At 24.8% G+C, this 15,982-nt stretch overlaps 1 protein-coding gene and 1 long non-coding RNA gene across 8 annotated transcripts in view; both read right to left on the reverse strand.

Moving 5' to 3' along the window:
* Window positions 1–756: 756 nt before the first annotated feature.
* On the reverse strand, window positions 757–6,686 carry LOC149030884 (uncharacterized). The gene is made up of 2 exons (XR_016178144.1): window positions 4,211–6,686; window positions 757–2,358 (listed from the first exon to the last, which is right to left on the reverse strand). It is a non-coding gene; the product is annotated as an uncharacterized LOC149030884 (long non-coding RNA).
* Window positions 6,687–7,263: 577 nt separating this feature from the next.
* Syt7 (Synaptotagmin 7) overlaps window positions 7,264–15,982 on the reverse strand; it is a 176,496-nt gene continuing 167,777 nt past the window's right edge. For 6 of the 7 annotated variants that reach the window (XM_089177089.1, XM_089177091.1, XM_089177090.1 and 3 more), the window contains 5 exons: window positions 13,393–13,540; window positions 12,559–12,668; window positions 11,416–11,584; window positions 10,824–11,045; window positions 7,264–10,272 (listed from right to left, as the gene is read on the reverse strand). In XM_089177089.1, coding sequence (XP_089033215.1) covers window positions 10,172–10,272; window positions 10,824–11,045; window positions 11,416–11,584; window positions 12,559–12,668; window positions 13,393–13,540 — 750 coding nt within the window. In that variant the 3' untranslated portion in view covers window positions 7,264–10,171. The remainder of the gene's footprint in view (window positions 10,273–10,823; window positions 11,046–11,415; window positions 11,585–12,558; window positions 12,669–13,392; window positions 13,541–15,982) is intronic. The other variant, XM_089177088.1, reaches the window with a different exon arrangement.

Genomic DNA, 15,982 nt, shown 5'->3' on the forward strand with positions numbered 1-15,982 from the left:
ATGAGCACATAATTAATGATAATAGTATAATATGATGTGTCAAACAGTTAGGAGTGATATATGCACATACACTCACGCTTACACACACTTACACACATACATATATGCATAGATATGTCAGTGGTTTATATGATTATGATGAAACATATGTAATTATCTAGTAAATACACAAAATCGAGAGTGGAATAATAATCCTTTAGGCTCTCTTGTCAATGTTAATTAAATTAATTAATTAATTAATAATAAATATACATATATATATATAGATGTATTTGTAACGACGACGATGATGACAACGAAAAACGACAATGACGATGATTGAATTACGCAAAATAGCATTTTTCCCTTTTTTTTTTTAGTACCAAGTATATATGACCAATAATAATTATTATAGTAATAATGAATAATAATTATGTTTTGAATAATTTTAAATAATAAATAATGTCATTTTCTCTCACATGCTTGGGGATAAAACTTGATCGTAAATATTTGTTTCTTGTTTGTGTGTTTATTTTCTGTCTTTCTTTCTTTCTTTCTTTTTGTTTTTTGTTTTTTTTTTTGTTAAGCTGCTTACAATTGACGTAATCCGTAAGTATAAGGCCCACACTTCACTTTCCGTTTCTTGCTATTGCAAACTATTTTATTATTATTATTTATTTATTTATTTATTTTTGTTCTCTAAATTTCTATTATCTTTTTTTCATTTTTTTTTCTTTTTTTTATTTGTGTTCTTTTTTATGTATATATATATATATATATATATATATATATATATATTATATTATATGTATAACATTATCTTTTGCTGACTTTTCATATACAGTTTTTTTTTTTTCATTTTTTATTATTTTACTTATAGAATTATTAATTATTTATTTTCAAACTGCGCAATGTAAATTATTTTGTTTAAACATCGAACATTTCCTCCCAAACAAATTACTTTCCAACTATTCATCTAATTTTTCTTGTTACTTTTTTTCATTTTTTTTTTTTTTTTTTTTTTTTTTTTTAATTATGTTTGTTATTATATCCACACAATTTAATAATTTCTTCCCACCCCCTCCTTGTCTTTTCTTTTTCTTTTTCTTTTTCTCAATTCAACTCATTATTCATTTTTATCGTCCAATCATAATCAATTTTTATTTTTTTTTTTTTTTGACTCTCATTTTGTTCATGCAGAATTGTTTGTTGTTGTTGTTTTTTATATTATTATTAATTTAATTACGTTTGCATTTGTTGTTTGTTTGACATACATGTATCACGATATAAATTAGCATTCCTATATATAACAGACACACACACACACACACACACATGCGTGCATACATGCATACAAACACACAGATGAAATATTTTTCATTTCGTATTTACGATAGGTACGTTTTTTCCTTTTTTTTTTTTTTAAATTTTTCTCAAGCATTTATTTGTAAATTAATTTTTTTAAATCCAATCTAACGAAGAGAACTTCAGTCAGTAGGATTCTGACAGGATGATTCAAAATGAAAATGAAATGAAACATTTTTAAGAAGCCTAAGGTTTTTTTGTGTTACACTTAGGAAGCCACAGTTTATTATTTATAATTGTTTTAAACAAACATCATGATGTTTCTGACTACTTCGAACAAGAAACTATCAAATCGTTGTATTGCGGTATAAAATTCATTTTATACATTTAATGATCAATTGAAACAAATTGATTGAATAAATTGTAAATAATTCTATGCAAACAATACGAGTAAAATAATTTATTAATGAAAAAGAAAATTAAAGAAAAAATGATAACAAAAACAATTTTACAGAGTTTACAAGAAGAACCAAAAAAAAAAAAAAAAAAAAAAAAAAAAGGACTAATTAACGAGAATGAATTTAAATTACAAAATTAAAAAATGAATAAGAATTAATGTAATTAATTTTTTTTCTACGTAACGCGTCTCGTATTTTTTATTTTTTTATTTATTTATTTATTTATTTATTTATTTACGAAATTCATTTGGCACGATTTTTAATTTTTCTTTTGTTTTAATTTTTTTTTTACTACAAAGTATGCGTGTCGTGCGATTTATTTATCCTTTTATCTTTCAATCTCTTTTACTTATTTTTCCTTCTTTCGTCGGAGTTAATTAATTATTTTCAATTATCACGAGTGTTGATTTTTGTGCACCGATCGTAAAATAATAAGAAAAAAAAAAAAAAAAAATAACAAAAAACAGATCACACGTGTTAGAAGTGAAATCTTCAAAAAACTAAGTTTCGAGAGAATGAGACGAATACAAAATATCTGATGTAGAATAATTGTATTCTCTTCTTATTTAATATCACGGCCGTTTCATCGCCTCCCACCGCTCCGTTTCATAGCCGCCTACCGCTCCGTTACATAGCCGCCTATCGCTCCGTTACATTCTTTCAAATCACACCCATTTCAAAGAAATTTTCACTTCAAAAATATACAGAAAATAAAATGGGCCAAACGATGAACTTTTGGATACGAAGGAGATACACACACACACACACTTTTCTTACAATTAGATATAAATTACGTACACAAACATGATGATATTATTTATATATTCGATTTTCTATTACACGAACGTTCAATATTACTTTTGCATTTTTCCTTCGCGTCACCCTGTATATACGGAATACTAATTAATCACACAATAGTACTACGTATTATTATTATTATTATTATTATTATTATTATTATTATTATTATTATTATTATTATTCATTTATTTTTTTTTGGGTTTGTGTTTTTTTTTCAATCTTTTTTCTGTTAATTCAACAGCAACAATTTTATTTTATTTTTTTTTTGTTCACAAAAAATCTTATTGTTAATGTCTTATGTTTTTTTTTTTTTTTGTAAATTTTTAATATTTTGTGTTCAACTAAACGAAATCCGGGCTGCTCTTTCTCACCAAAACTTTGTCTTCTTTTTTCTTTTTGTTTTTCTTAATTTTTATTATTTTTTTTTTTAATTAATAAATTTGATACTTTCTCTAATGTAATAATAAACACACATTCATGTAATAATATACCATCAGTTGAGTTTTTTTTTTTCTTAAACGTGCATCATGATCAATCGATAAATCGGGGGAAAAAACATTTTTTTACTTTTTTTTTCTTTTTTGTTTTTCGGGTTTTTTCAGGATTTTGGTTTCTTTTTTTTTCTTATTCTTCTCTTTTTGTTTTAATCTTACACGTTATATACAATATGTATACAGGCTACATGACATACAAATATTATCTAATTATCTTTTTATTTTAATTTTTTTCTCTCTCTCTTTCTCTCTCTCTCTCTTTTGTTTTGTGCTACTCCAATACTTAACTAATTTTTTTTTTTTTTTATATAATTATTATTATTATAATTATTTTTTTATTAGACACGACCGCAAGTAGTTTATATCTTACGTTTTTATATTATTATAATTTTATTACAATTTGCCGCGAAAAAAGCGTTTGTATCTTATTGTAATAATAACATTAACTTTTCTTTTATTTTTTTTTCAATAAAAATACCATTCATTTCTATTCTCTTTTAACTTCCACGAGATTATTTATTTTTTATTTTTTTATTTATGAATTATTACGACCGTTTATTTACTTTTTTTTCTATATATATATATACGCGTGTAAACCTTCGTATTATTATATCATCATCTTCTTATTATTATTATTATTTTTTTTCTATTATTAATATTAATCGTAGCAACAACAACAATAACAAAACAAAAACAATCAATTTGCTCTAATCATCTTTAGAAAAATTTAATTAAATAAAAAAAAGGAAAATATCATGTGTGCAGATCACACTGTGTTAGAAGTGAAACCTTCTTAAAACCTTCGCTTTGAGAGAATGAGCCGAATGCAGAGTATCAGAAGTAAGATAATTGTAAAGTTTATTTACTGTAAAAAAAAAAAAAAGAAAAATATATCATGTGAATGATTTTCAAAAAAGTTCGATGAGTCTACGAAGAAATTAGTCAATGATCGAAGCACTTGCATTTTTCAAAAAAAAAAAAAAATTAAGTTTCGAGAGTGAGACGAGTACAAAATATTTGATGTAGGATAATTGTATTCTCTTCTTATTTAGTATCGCGGCCGTTTCATCGCCTTCCACACGCGTTCCTTCGTTACATAGCCGCCTACCGCTCTGTTACATAGCCGCCTACCGCTCCGTTACATAGCCGCCTACCGCTCTGTTACATAGCCGCCTACCGGCTTCGTTACATAGCCGCCTACCGCTTCGTTACATAGCCGCCTACCGCTCCGTTATATTTTTTCAAATCACCCCCATTCTAAAGAAGTTTTCACTTCAAAAAACTGAACAACAATTTTAACTCCAATTAACTAGTAGCGTGTTCTATTTATTTAATATATATTTTTTTTTATATGGCACATGAAAATTCTCTCGTGTATTTGTAAAATTTCAAAAAAGAATAACAATAATAATAAAAAAAATCGAACCCTTTTTTTAACAATTATATGTTTCAAAATTCAGCGCACGCGTTACAATTTCGTACAAATATATATATATATATGTATATGTATGTATATATGTATATAGATATACTATATATATATATGTTAATATTATTATTAAAATATAGCATATATATATGTGTGTGTACATATAATAATAATTATAATAATAATAATTATAATAATAATAATAATGGCGGTCGTGCCTAACGCATTTAAGTGGAACAATTAAAACAAGTGTAGAACTATATATATATATGTATAATGCATAAAAAAAAGTCATATGACATACATCGATCATACCTAATTAGCGAAACTTTTTCTTTGGGGGTTCAAGAGAGAAAGAGGGGGTGAGTTCACAAAACGATTCCCCCCTGTTAACACAGAAATTAATGTTTTTTATATAATATATTCATTATATAACCATTTACTCACATTTTATATATTATACAGGGTGTATGAGATTTTTTCATATACAAGTTGGTAACTTACAATACTCTTAAATATAATAGAAAAATGTTTTATAAATATAAATTTAATTGAATTTAATAAATTGTGTTTCATCTCTGTGTGTGTATGTGTGTGTGCAAAAATTGATAATTTAATTATATTTGTATTTATTGTATATTATTTCATATTTATTTATTTATTTATTATAACCTAATTATTATTGTTATTTAAATAATTAAACCAAAAAGATTACAAGAGGCAGAATAAAATAGAAATTTAATTTCGCATAAATTAATAAAAATCTACGAGAAATAATTGATTATGTTAAAAATAACATATTACAAAATTATAATAACATTAAGACAAGTATATTGAAATATTTTTACAGTCTATGTTAGAACATTTGAGTTAACCTAAAAATGATTTATATTTATAAAACACTTTTGTCTTATTTCTGTTCATAGTATAAGGTCACAACGTGTGTATGCAAGAAAATACTTAGACACCCTGTATATATTCATATTATATACTAATTTATTGGTTTTTAGTATCATTTTGTTTATTTATTTTATACTTTTTATTTACCTAGCCCCTTACTGTATGCAACCCGTCACTTTTTTTTACATCTCTTGCTCTCTCTCTCTCTCTCTTTCACACACATTAATGAGCTTCGATTTTTTTTCTACGCGTTTTTAATAGAGAATTTCTAATCGATCATATTAATTATTATTTATTGATACAACATGCAACAAATTGTAATAATCAGTTTCGTTACGTATATTGTATTTTTTTGTTTTTATATTAAAGTTCGTCATTTTTCTTTTCTTTCTATTTATTTTTTTTTTCTTTTTTTTTTTTTCTGTGTATTTGAACTAACTCTCAGCAGTACATTGAGGTATTTTGTAAAAATATTTGGAAATATTATTTCTTTCTTATGGAGTTTTTTCTTTGTAATTTTTTTTTTTTTCATTTCTTTCTCTCATTTTTCAAAATCCTTCTTTTTTTTTTTTTTACATTTAATTCATCTCGAAAGAATTTCTTTCGAAAAACTATTTGAATTTTTTCTTCTCTTTTTTTTTTTTTATTGAAAATTTTCTCTCGAATAACTGTTTTTTTTTTATTTTGCATTTCATAGTTTTCATTTAAATCACAAGAAAGAAAAAAAGAAAGAAAGAAAGAATGAAAAAAAAAGTGAAATACAGAAAAAGAAAAAAAACGTGCTAAACGTGCCAGTTTTTTTTTTTTTTAAATAATTACCGGTGTATTAATTAATTTAATTAAAGGCGCGATTTATACATACATACATACATATATATACATACATAAATACATACATACATACATACACGCATATACATACAAATTACAATAGAAATCTCGAGATATTTTGATATCTTTGAGAAGACACACGCGAAAGACGGTCGTTTTACTTTTTTTTTTATTTCTGTTTTCGTTCGTTCGAATGAAATTAAATTTTTTTTGATTAAAAAAAAAAAAAAAAAAAAAAAAAAAGAAACAACTTGTCGTTTATAGATTGATCACTTTAATAAATCATTCCCATTTAAATATCAGAATTTATTTTAATTACAGATACGTTTATTACGTTAGATTATAATTAAATGAAATATAATAAAATATGACATATATTATTAATTATTATATATTATATTAATTGGTATATAATAATTTATATAATTATATAATTATTTATTAATTATATAATTATATAATATTTTTATATTATTATTTATAATAATATAAATATCATAATATTATAATTATTATATAAATTATTACATATAATAATAATAATTATTTATTATTTATATAAATTAATATATTATTTAAATAAATAATATATTATATTAAATAATATTATATTAAAGTATTATTTAATATATAAATTATAATTAATAATAATTAATATTAATTAGTTAATATATATATAAGACAATTTTTTAATATAAACGTTCGTATTTTTGGTTTTATTTTTTTTTTTGTTCGTATCTGCAATTACATATTTATATATGCTGAATTATTATTATTATATATAAAATCAAATAAATAATTATATATATTATTTATTATATATTTAGTATAATATTCGCACATATATTTAATACACATATGCAACGCGATTTTCTCGTTTCTCGTGGTTTATTTTTCTTCTTTGTCTTTTTTTTCTTCTTCTTTTTCATTTTATTTTTATTTTTATTTTTTTATCGTACGTGCCGTAAAACGTCTAAACTTTGAAAAAACAATAAGCGAGCTTCGATTTACCAAGCAATAATTTTCTTGTTATTATACGCGATCGAATCTTATTCGACTGGGAAGATTTCTTTGTTATTCTTTTTTTTTTTTTTTTTTTTTTTTTTATCTAACATTATTGTTAACAACAGCAGACTATATATATCATGTGTATAATTTAACAATAAATTTTTGTATTTTTTTTTTTACCTTTCTTACGTAGCTCCTCCATTTCTTTCTCTTTTCATTTTCATTCGTCTCATACTTTTTTCATTTCTTTTGTTTTTTTTTTTTTTAATAAGTGTGTATAATGTACACCGATCACAATTTTAGATTTTTTGTCTTTTTCCATTATTTTTTACCAATCACAAAAAGTTTCTCTAACTCATCCCCTTTAATTCCAAATCCAACCCCTTCCACTGTTTTCAATTTCTAGCCGAGAAATCACGCGCCCGGTTTCGATACAAAAGTTTTCTCGTTAAAAATATCTTTCTCTCTTTTATTTTTTTTTTTTTTTAATTTCTTTTTCTATCTCACTCTCTCTCTCTCTCTCTTTCTCTCTTTCTCTTTCATTTCTTACATTTTTGTTGGTTGTTATACTCTACTGCGATAGGCTTACTAGTTGACAATTTTATTATTTCATTGTGTTTTTCTTTTATTTTTTATTCGAACGAATTTAAAAAAAAATGAAAACGAGACTTCTCTCTCTCTCTCTCTCTCTCTCTCTCTCTCTCTCTCTCTCGTTTCATCGCTAATCGTAGATATTTATTGATTTCATTTTTCTTTTTAAACTACAATTTTGAATAACGGCAAGTGGTTATTTTACAATCAATCGTATTTCTTTTAATTGAACAACACTTTACGAGATTTACATTTAAAAATAAATTGCATAATTAAAAAAGAAAAAATATACAAAACAAAATCAATCGATAATGAATAATACAATTAAATCAAAATTATTATTAAAAAAAAAAAATATATATATATATTTAATTTATTATACCCATTTTAACCTAACATTTCTCAAAATTGTTTCTCTCTACGATCATTTTTGTCATTTTATTTAATGTAGCTAAAAATGATCAAAAAAAAAAAAAAAAAAAAAAAAACAAGAACAAACAAAACAAAAATATCAAAAAAATCAAATCAACGAAACATGTAGAATTAATCAAATCAGTAGATAAGTGTACAAAGATAATCTCAGTGGTGGGAGAAGAGTTAAAGGTGGGGGAAAAGGAGTGAGGGGGGGGAAATGGAAATCCGCGCGTTTACAAAAATTACTCGCTCGGCAGCAAAAATGTATTATTCATATATCAAAATTACCTTAGCGTTAAAAACTACCTCTCTCATTATACATATTATATAATATATATATAATATATATATAATATAATTTCAGCTAGGTTAGGTAATTAGGTATAGTATAATTACTACTATATTAAAAGGGGGTTGGATTAGGTGGAATAAAGTAGGTAACAAGAACAAGGATTCGAACTGGCATTAGGAAAAGGGAAATGGATTACGAGCACGTATATATTCGCTTTGTTTTGTTTTTTTTTTGTTTTTTGTTTAAATTACTGACGGTACTTTCGAAAATACAAAATCGATCAACAACAATTCTGAGAAAGATAATAACAGCTTTTTACTAAATCTCATTTTTAACCAATCCTCCCCTTTACTCTCCGCTCCCCCTCCTCCTCCTCCTCCTCCAATTTTTAATTTCATTTTCATTTTTCATTCAAATTTTACACGTGGCAATAGTCACGTGACCCATTTTTGTCAATTTTTAATGATCACTTCTTCAATGATTTTTTTTTTAATTTCATTCTTAAATGATCACAATTTAAGGATCGTTTCATTTTTGTTTTTGTTTTTGTTTGTTTGTTTTTTTTCTTCTCTATTTATCATTTTCTATTTTCATACAATTAAACAACACAACAGCAACAGTAGCAGCAGCAACAACAGCAGCAGCAGCAGCAGCAACAGACACACACGCACGCATAAAGAACACAAAATAAAAGCATTCGATATATGTTTTCCTCCCCCACAACACCCCTTCACAGATTTTTATAATACATTCACCCTTATTTTTTTATTTCTTTCTCTTTCTCTCTTATCAAGTGGGGGGTGGGGGTGGGGGGTGGGGGCTGGTGGAAGGAGGTAAATGCTTTTAGTCTTTCTGTTCGTTTTTTTTCTTCTTCATCATTCCATTACGTAGTATACATATGATATAATTGTTGTGAAAACTTGTACGCGTGTGTGTGTGTATATGTATGTATGTATGTATTTATGTATATTTATATGTTTCTATTTGCATGTACATAATCTTAAATGTGTTTGTATACGTATACGTATGTATGTATTCTGTGTATATTTATATATAAATGTGTTGGTAATTGTAAACGGTGAATAAAAGTCAACAAATTGGTATAAATTTGATTTTCAGATTGATATTTGTAATATTAATCATTGTTTTGATCATAATATACAAATAAATCATGAAATGAATTTTTTGTCTTTGATTTACTTGTAATCTTTTCACTGTTATAATTACCAACACACACACACACATATAAATATATCTTTTTTGTTGTTTTAATTAGTAACAATAACGTCATTCTATTTTTTGTCGACGATTTTGTTGATTATTTTGTCGAGATAACTTTTCAATATGAAACGATCGATCAAAACGCGCTCATCATCATCATCATTATCATCATCGTCGTCACAGTTTTCGTCATAGTTAATTCTTCCAAGCCTTTTTTTTCGTCATGTATTATTTTTATAATAATCGTCGTAATTCTTGAACGATATTCCTTTCGTACGAATAATAATTTCTCGTAGGAGGCCGAATACGTGTATTCGTAAAACGTAAAATCGGCATTGATCATCATCATCATCATCATTATTTTATCTTTATCATCATCATCATCATCATCATCGTCTTCATCTTCCTCTTCCTCCCTCTCCTTATTTTGTTTCACGTGAAAAAATTTTTATTCGGGTTTTAAACGATGCCATTGTATTACCGTTTGTTTAGGTTTCGTTATCATATCTTGCCAATGTTTCGTCTCACTTGCCCCACTACCATTTTTTCCTATAAAAATAAAAATTATTATAAACAATTTTATTTTTATTTAATATTATATTTTGTGATGGAAATGTTAAAAGATATGAAAATTAATTTTTCATTGTTATTTGTCGAATTAATATAATCATTATTAAATGTAATATTAACGATCATGATTGAATTGATTATTAAACAAAATTATATATTTTAAATAAATAATCAATTATTTATAAAATTAATTATTAATAAATTAAAAAAAAATTTGTTATAAATAATATTTGATTTATTATTTATAAAAAAAAATATTCATGCAATGATATTATCCTTTTTTTTTCAAAGATACTGAATTCAATTTTTATTTATAAACAAATGGAATAAAATTAAAACAAAAATATAATTTTAATATTAAAAACAATACTTTGTTAATAACAATATATTTAATATTTTTATGAAAAAAATTTAAATTAAAACTATTTGAATTATGATTAAACACATATTAAGTTTATACAACATTACGTATAACATATCATTCATGAATTATATAACATCTGTGTATTAACTAAACTTCTAAAGTTTACCTAATTTACCTGCGAGCTGTATACGACCAATAAGCTCATTACGTCCTATATTGTCAAAGTCCATGACCATAACATCCAGAGAACATTCTCTGATCTTTTCCCATGGTACATTGAATGCAAATGTTTCGTTGAATACAGGATTCAAAGTACATTTGAATATAGGTGTCTTACGTTTCTCGATTCTCTTATCACCAAATTGTAACCAAACTTTAACATAAGGATCTGAAATATATAATCATTTTTTTTAATAATAATAATAATAATTAATCAATCGAACTATTTTTCTCAAGTCATTTCATTTTCACGAGTGTGACACGTAACACGTATTCAGTGTTTTTATAAATCATTCTTATCATTGATTATTAAACTCGTGAAAATATGAAGAATATCATTTGATAATAGTAGTGAAAAATTTTTATAATAAATTATAAATATTTATTATAATTATTTTATAATTTTATCATTAATTTTTAATTATTACAATAATTTTCTAATAATTTTTATTATACATATTTTATAATATTTTATATTTTATTATACATTATTAAAATAATTATTTAATGATAAAATAAAGGAAAATGATTTTTGTTACCTGATTTTCCATTAATGTCTTTGGCCTTGAGATTTCTAGCTTTTAACAGAGACAACGTTAATACTGAATTACTTGGATGATAAGACAATGAACATAAAAGTTCACCGCACTTGTCTTTGGCCGGTGGTTTAAGTGCTTTCCAAAATGATGGTTTTTCTGATAAATCAACCTACAAAAATCACATAACATCTTTATTTTATTATAAATAATATATACGAATATAAATAAAAAGATAAAAGATTATATACAGTGTATACACACAAATGTGTTATTACGTGTGTGTTACATAATATGGGGAATATGAATATTTAAGAGAAATACGAGAAATATATACTAAGAGATATACGTGTGTATATATGTATATATATGTATGCTATGAGAAATCATATGTATGTATTGTCGTTTATTTACGTTGGTTATACATTTGTAGGTTGAATGTATGTCTATTTCTATTGACGTTATTCGATCCATGAAAGATGAGAAGATAGACACAATCGTGATTTACTCTTGGGAAATGAATGTGTACTCAGAAATGGGAATAATCATTGCTATGTGCTGTGTCCTTGTCAACACATACATATATATATATATATATATATACTCGATATGTGTAAGCATGATTCTCGAATTAATTTGCTATGGTATTAACATGATACTACGTTTTATCGTTCATATTGTGGTTATATTCTTAAATTGATATTTTAAAATAATTTCTTTTAATTTTGTTTTTTGTTTTTCATATAGTTAAACAATATATTTTAACGAACAAATAGATAACAGTGTCAATGTTATATCAATAAAATATTAAAAGGTTTTACATACATTTATAAGAATTTATTTTAAAATATCAATTTTCTTTAATATATATATATATATATATATATAAATTATGTGTCACGTTGTTTGTTTGCAATGGACTCCTAAACTAGTGAACTGAATTGAATAAAATTTTGCACACTGTGTATAGTTTCATGCAACTTGAAAGATAGGATAGTTTATATCTTAATTTATAATCGCAATAATTATAAATTGACTTAAATACGTGTGTATTGGACTGATTGTGAGCCACAGCAACGCGTGGTGGGGCACCCCTAGTATAATATATATATATATATATGTAACGTGTATGCAATTCTAAATTACCTGACAAAGTGGTAGAAAAATTTCTCCTATAGAATCGTCCCTCGAGAAACGATCGTAATCAAAAACGTGAAGATGCAATACTCTGCTTTGCAACTTTTGAATTGGAAAACCTGCAAATTAAAACATATATTTATTATATTTATTTTCAATAAAAAAATATATTCGTTGGTTTATGACACACACGACGAGGTTACAATTGATTTTTATTAAAAAAAAAATAAAAAAAAAATAAAAAAAATAAAGAAGAAACATTTGTCGATACCAAAATAATTTCACTTTCGTATCATTGACTTATACGATTAATTACAATTTACAATTTCAACGTGATACTACCGGATTGTAAATCATTCAACACGTTCGTTGATTTTTCGTGTGTGCATATTGAATAAAAAATGAGTGATAGTAAAAAAAAAAAAAAAAAAAAAAAAAAAAATGGCAAATAAAAAATAAAACCGACAACAGGATACATTGTTATTATTTTTTTTTTCTTTTTTTTTTTTTTACGTTTTCCAATACCACTTTCGACGTTTAAATTATTTACACGTATGATTAATTTATGTGAGAAAGAAAGAGAGAGAGAGAGAGAAAAAAAACGTCGTTTAAAACTGACGATGCACACCTTTTTTTTTTTTTTTCATTTTTTTTAAATATTTGATTTATGTCTCTTTTTGTCATTTGATTTATATATGTTAATTAGATAATTAATATACGAAATATATATATATATATAAAAAAAAAAAAATATATATAATATACATTGAATGAGCGATAGAATTATTTCATGTGAACTTTTTTAATTAATATAAATAAAAACACACAAAGAAAATAATTTACCTTCGAAGTAAAGCGTCTCGTTCCATTTTGGATTCAACGTGCGTCTTTTTATGTTTGTTTGAAGACGATGTTTTTTATCAGGAAGTAACGTAACACGTACATATGGATCTGAAGTACCAGATAAATCCTTAGCAGGTAAATCCTTACCCTAGAAAAAAGAAACAAAAGTACTTTAGTAATCCATTTCATTAAAAAAAAAAAAAAAAAAAAAAAAAAAACACGTTTACATCTTTCTATGATATCATTTTACCTTTTATTTTATTTGATTTGATTTTTTCTAGAAAATAAATCAGAAAGAGATCAAATAAATTGAAATCGATAAAATACGTTTTTATTTTTTTTTTTTTTTGTTGAAATTGATCATTCGTTATTCCCTAGTTTATTTTCCTAGAGAGAATTTTTGTTCGAAAGTAACGTCAAGGTTTTATTTTTTTATTTTTTTTTTTCATTTTTTTGAAACGTGTTTCATACCTTTAGAAATAAAAAAAATCGATAACAGCAGTTACTCTCTCTCTCTCTCTCTTCAAACTTTTATTCTGTGAATTCAACGCACGTGCACAAACGTTGCCACTTTTGAAAGATTGTTTTTCTCATTTCTATTACGATTTTCTTTCTTGACAAAAAAAGAAAAGAAAAAAAAAAAAGCTATATTAAGTTTTGTTATATTTCTTTATTTTCGCAATGGGGAAAAATAATTTCTCGTTCTATTTATTATACATTGAAAATTTCTAACATCAATGAAACTTTTGAAACTAAAAACAATATAAAGAAAAATGAAATGATAAAACTTCTTTTTTTTTTTCCAAAGAATTTAATTAAATTATTGAAACAATTTATTGAAAATCCTATATATATATATTTATATATTATTGTTAAACCTTTAATTCTTTATTTTCAATATAAAAATAATTTTTTCTTTCTATTTATTATAAATTGAAATTTCTAACAACAACGAAACTTTCAAAAAAAAAAAAAAAAAAAATATAAAGTTGAATGAAATCTAACTTTTTGCGAAGAATTTGATTAAATTATTGAAACAACTATTTAAAGATCCTATATAGATTATTATAGTATTGTTATTATTGTTAAAAATTATTAAAGAACAATTTTATTTTGTGTTAACCTTAATTTAAACGATACTAGTAAGTTTCCATATCCTGTAGAAATAAATCTTACTTTGTAGATAGTAAAAAAAAAAAAAAGAATAATAAAATGTAACACAAAATACGAGCATTAACTCATGTTAAATGATTTATCTTTCAGATTTATTAAAGTAAACTAACAGAATATCTTTCTCTCTCTCTTCTCTCTCTCTCTCTCTCTCTCTCTCACTCTCTCTCACTATTTCTTTCTCTCTCTTTCTTTTTCTTAAGATAAAACTCCGTGAACGTTATTTTGCAGAAAACAAAACGATATTTTTTCATCAGTGGCAAAATGTTTTTCTGCAAAAAAACTTTTTTAACGCGATTACAACGAGAATAAAATCCTGACCGTCAATGAAAGTGCATTTCCCTCTGTTCCACCCTTTACTACACCCTTTTACACCCTTCCTCACTTACATAAAAGAGAAAAATGATTTACTCTAACTCGAAGATACTTCTTTCCGATTGTTGTACAAAAGCTTTTAGCAACGTGTTATTTTTTTTATTCTTCCTTCCTATCATTTATTTTCAAGTGAACATTGCTTTAGAATCAGAGTGATTTGAAAATCGTGAATTGGATGAACGTGAAATTGATGAAACAAAAATCATTATTTAATTAATCAAATTCAGTGTCACAATATGTTTGTCCAATAATAATTTCGAAACTACTCAAACTTATCTTAATGAAATTTATTTTTATTTCACTCAGTGATTTTTTTCCAACTTAGCACATAGCACAATTTTTTGAAGCGATTTTTTCGAAATGAAAACTTCATTAGAATGGGTGTGATTTGAAAAAATGTAACGAAGCGGTAGGCGGCTATGTAACGGAGCGGTGGGTGGCGATGAAACGGTTGCGATACTAAATAAGAAGAGAATACTCTCATTCTCTCGAAACTTAGTTTTTTCTATTATGTTTTATTACTAATTTAAAGATTTTTATTTAGAGGTTTATCTAGGTTCTGTAAAGTTCTTTCAATAGATGGCACTGTATTACAATTCAATTATTTCGATATTCGCGTCTTGAAGCTTGGTTTTCTTTAAAGGCTTCACTTCTATCGTGTGTGATCTGCACACATCTATTCTTTTTTCTCTTGTTATCATATTTAAAACTCGTTCAACGATACACACACACACACACACACATACAAACACATATACATACGTTAAATAAATTACACGTTTACTATGAGTTATGTTAAGCTTGTAAATCCGATCCATTGCAAACATATTTCAAATGAACAACATACATCACAAATGCGAGATAATCAATTATCTTACTCATCCGATAATTCGTACGTTTTAATTATCCATTCGTAATAAAGTAAGTATATTATGACAAGCACGAAGAGGAGTTGAGGGTGAAGGATGGGGAAGAGGGTAGTGAGGAGGAAATCGCAGTCATTCGATGAATTAATCAATCGAACGTTGAATATATCTATCGAAAC

The sequence above is a fragment of the Polistes dominula genome, unplaced genomic scaffold (genome assembly GCF_049000335.1).
Source record: "Polistes dominula isolate Pdom_NZ unplaced genomic scaffold, Pdom_raw_medaka contig_20, whole genome shotgun sequence".
Lineage (NCBI taxonomy): Eukaryota > Metazoa > Arthropoda > Insecta > Hymenoptera > Vespidae > Polistes > Polistes dominula.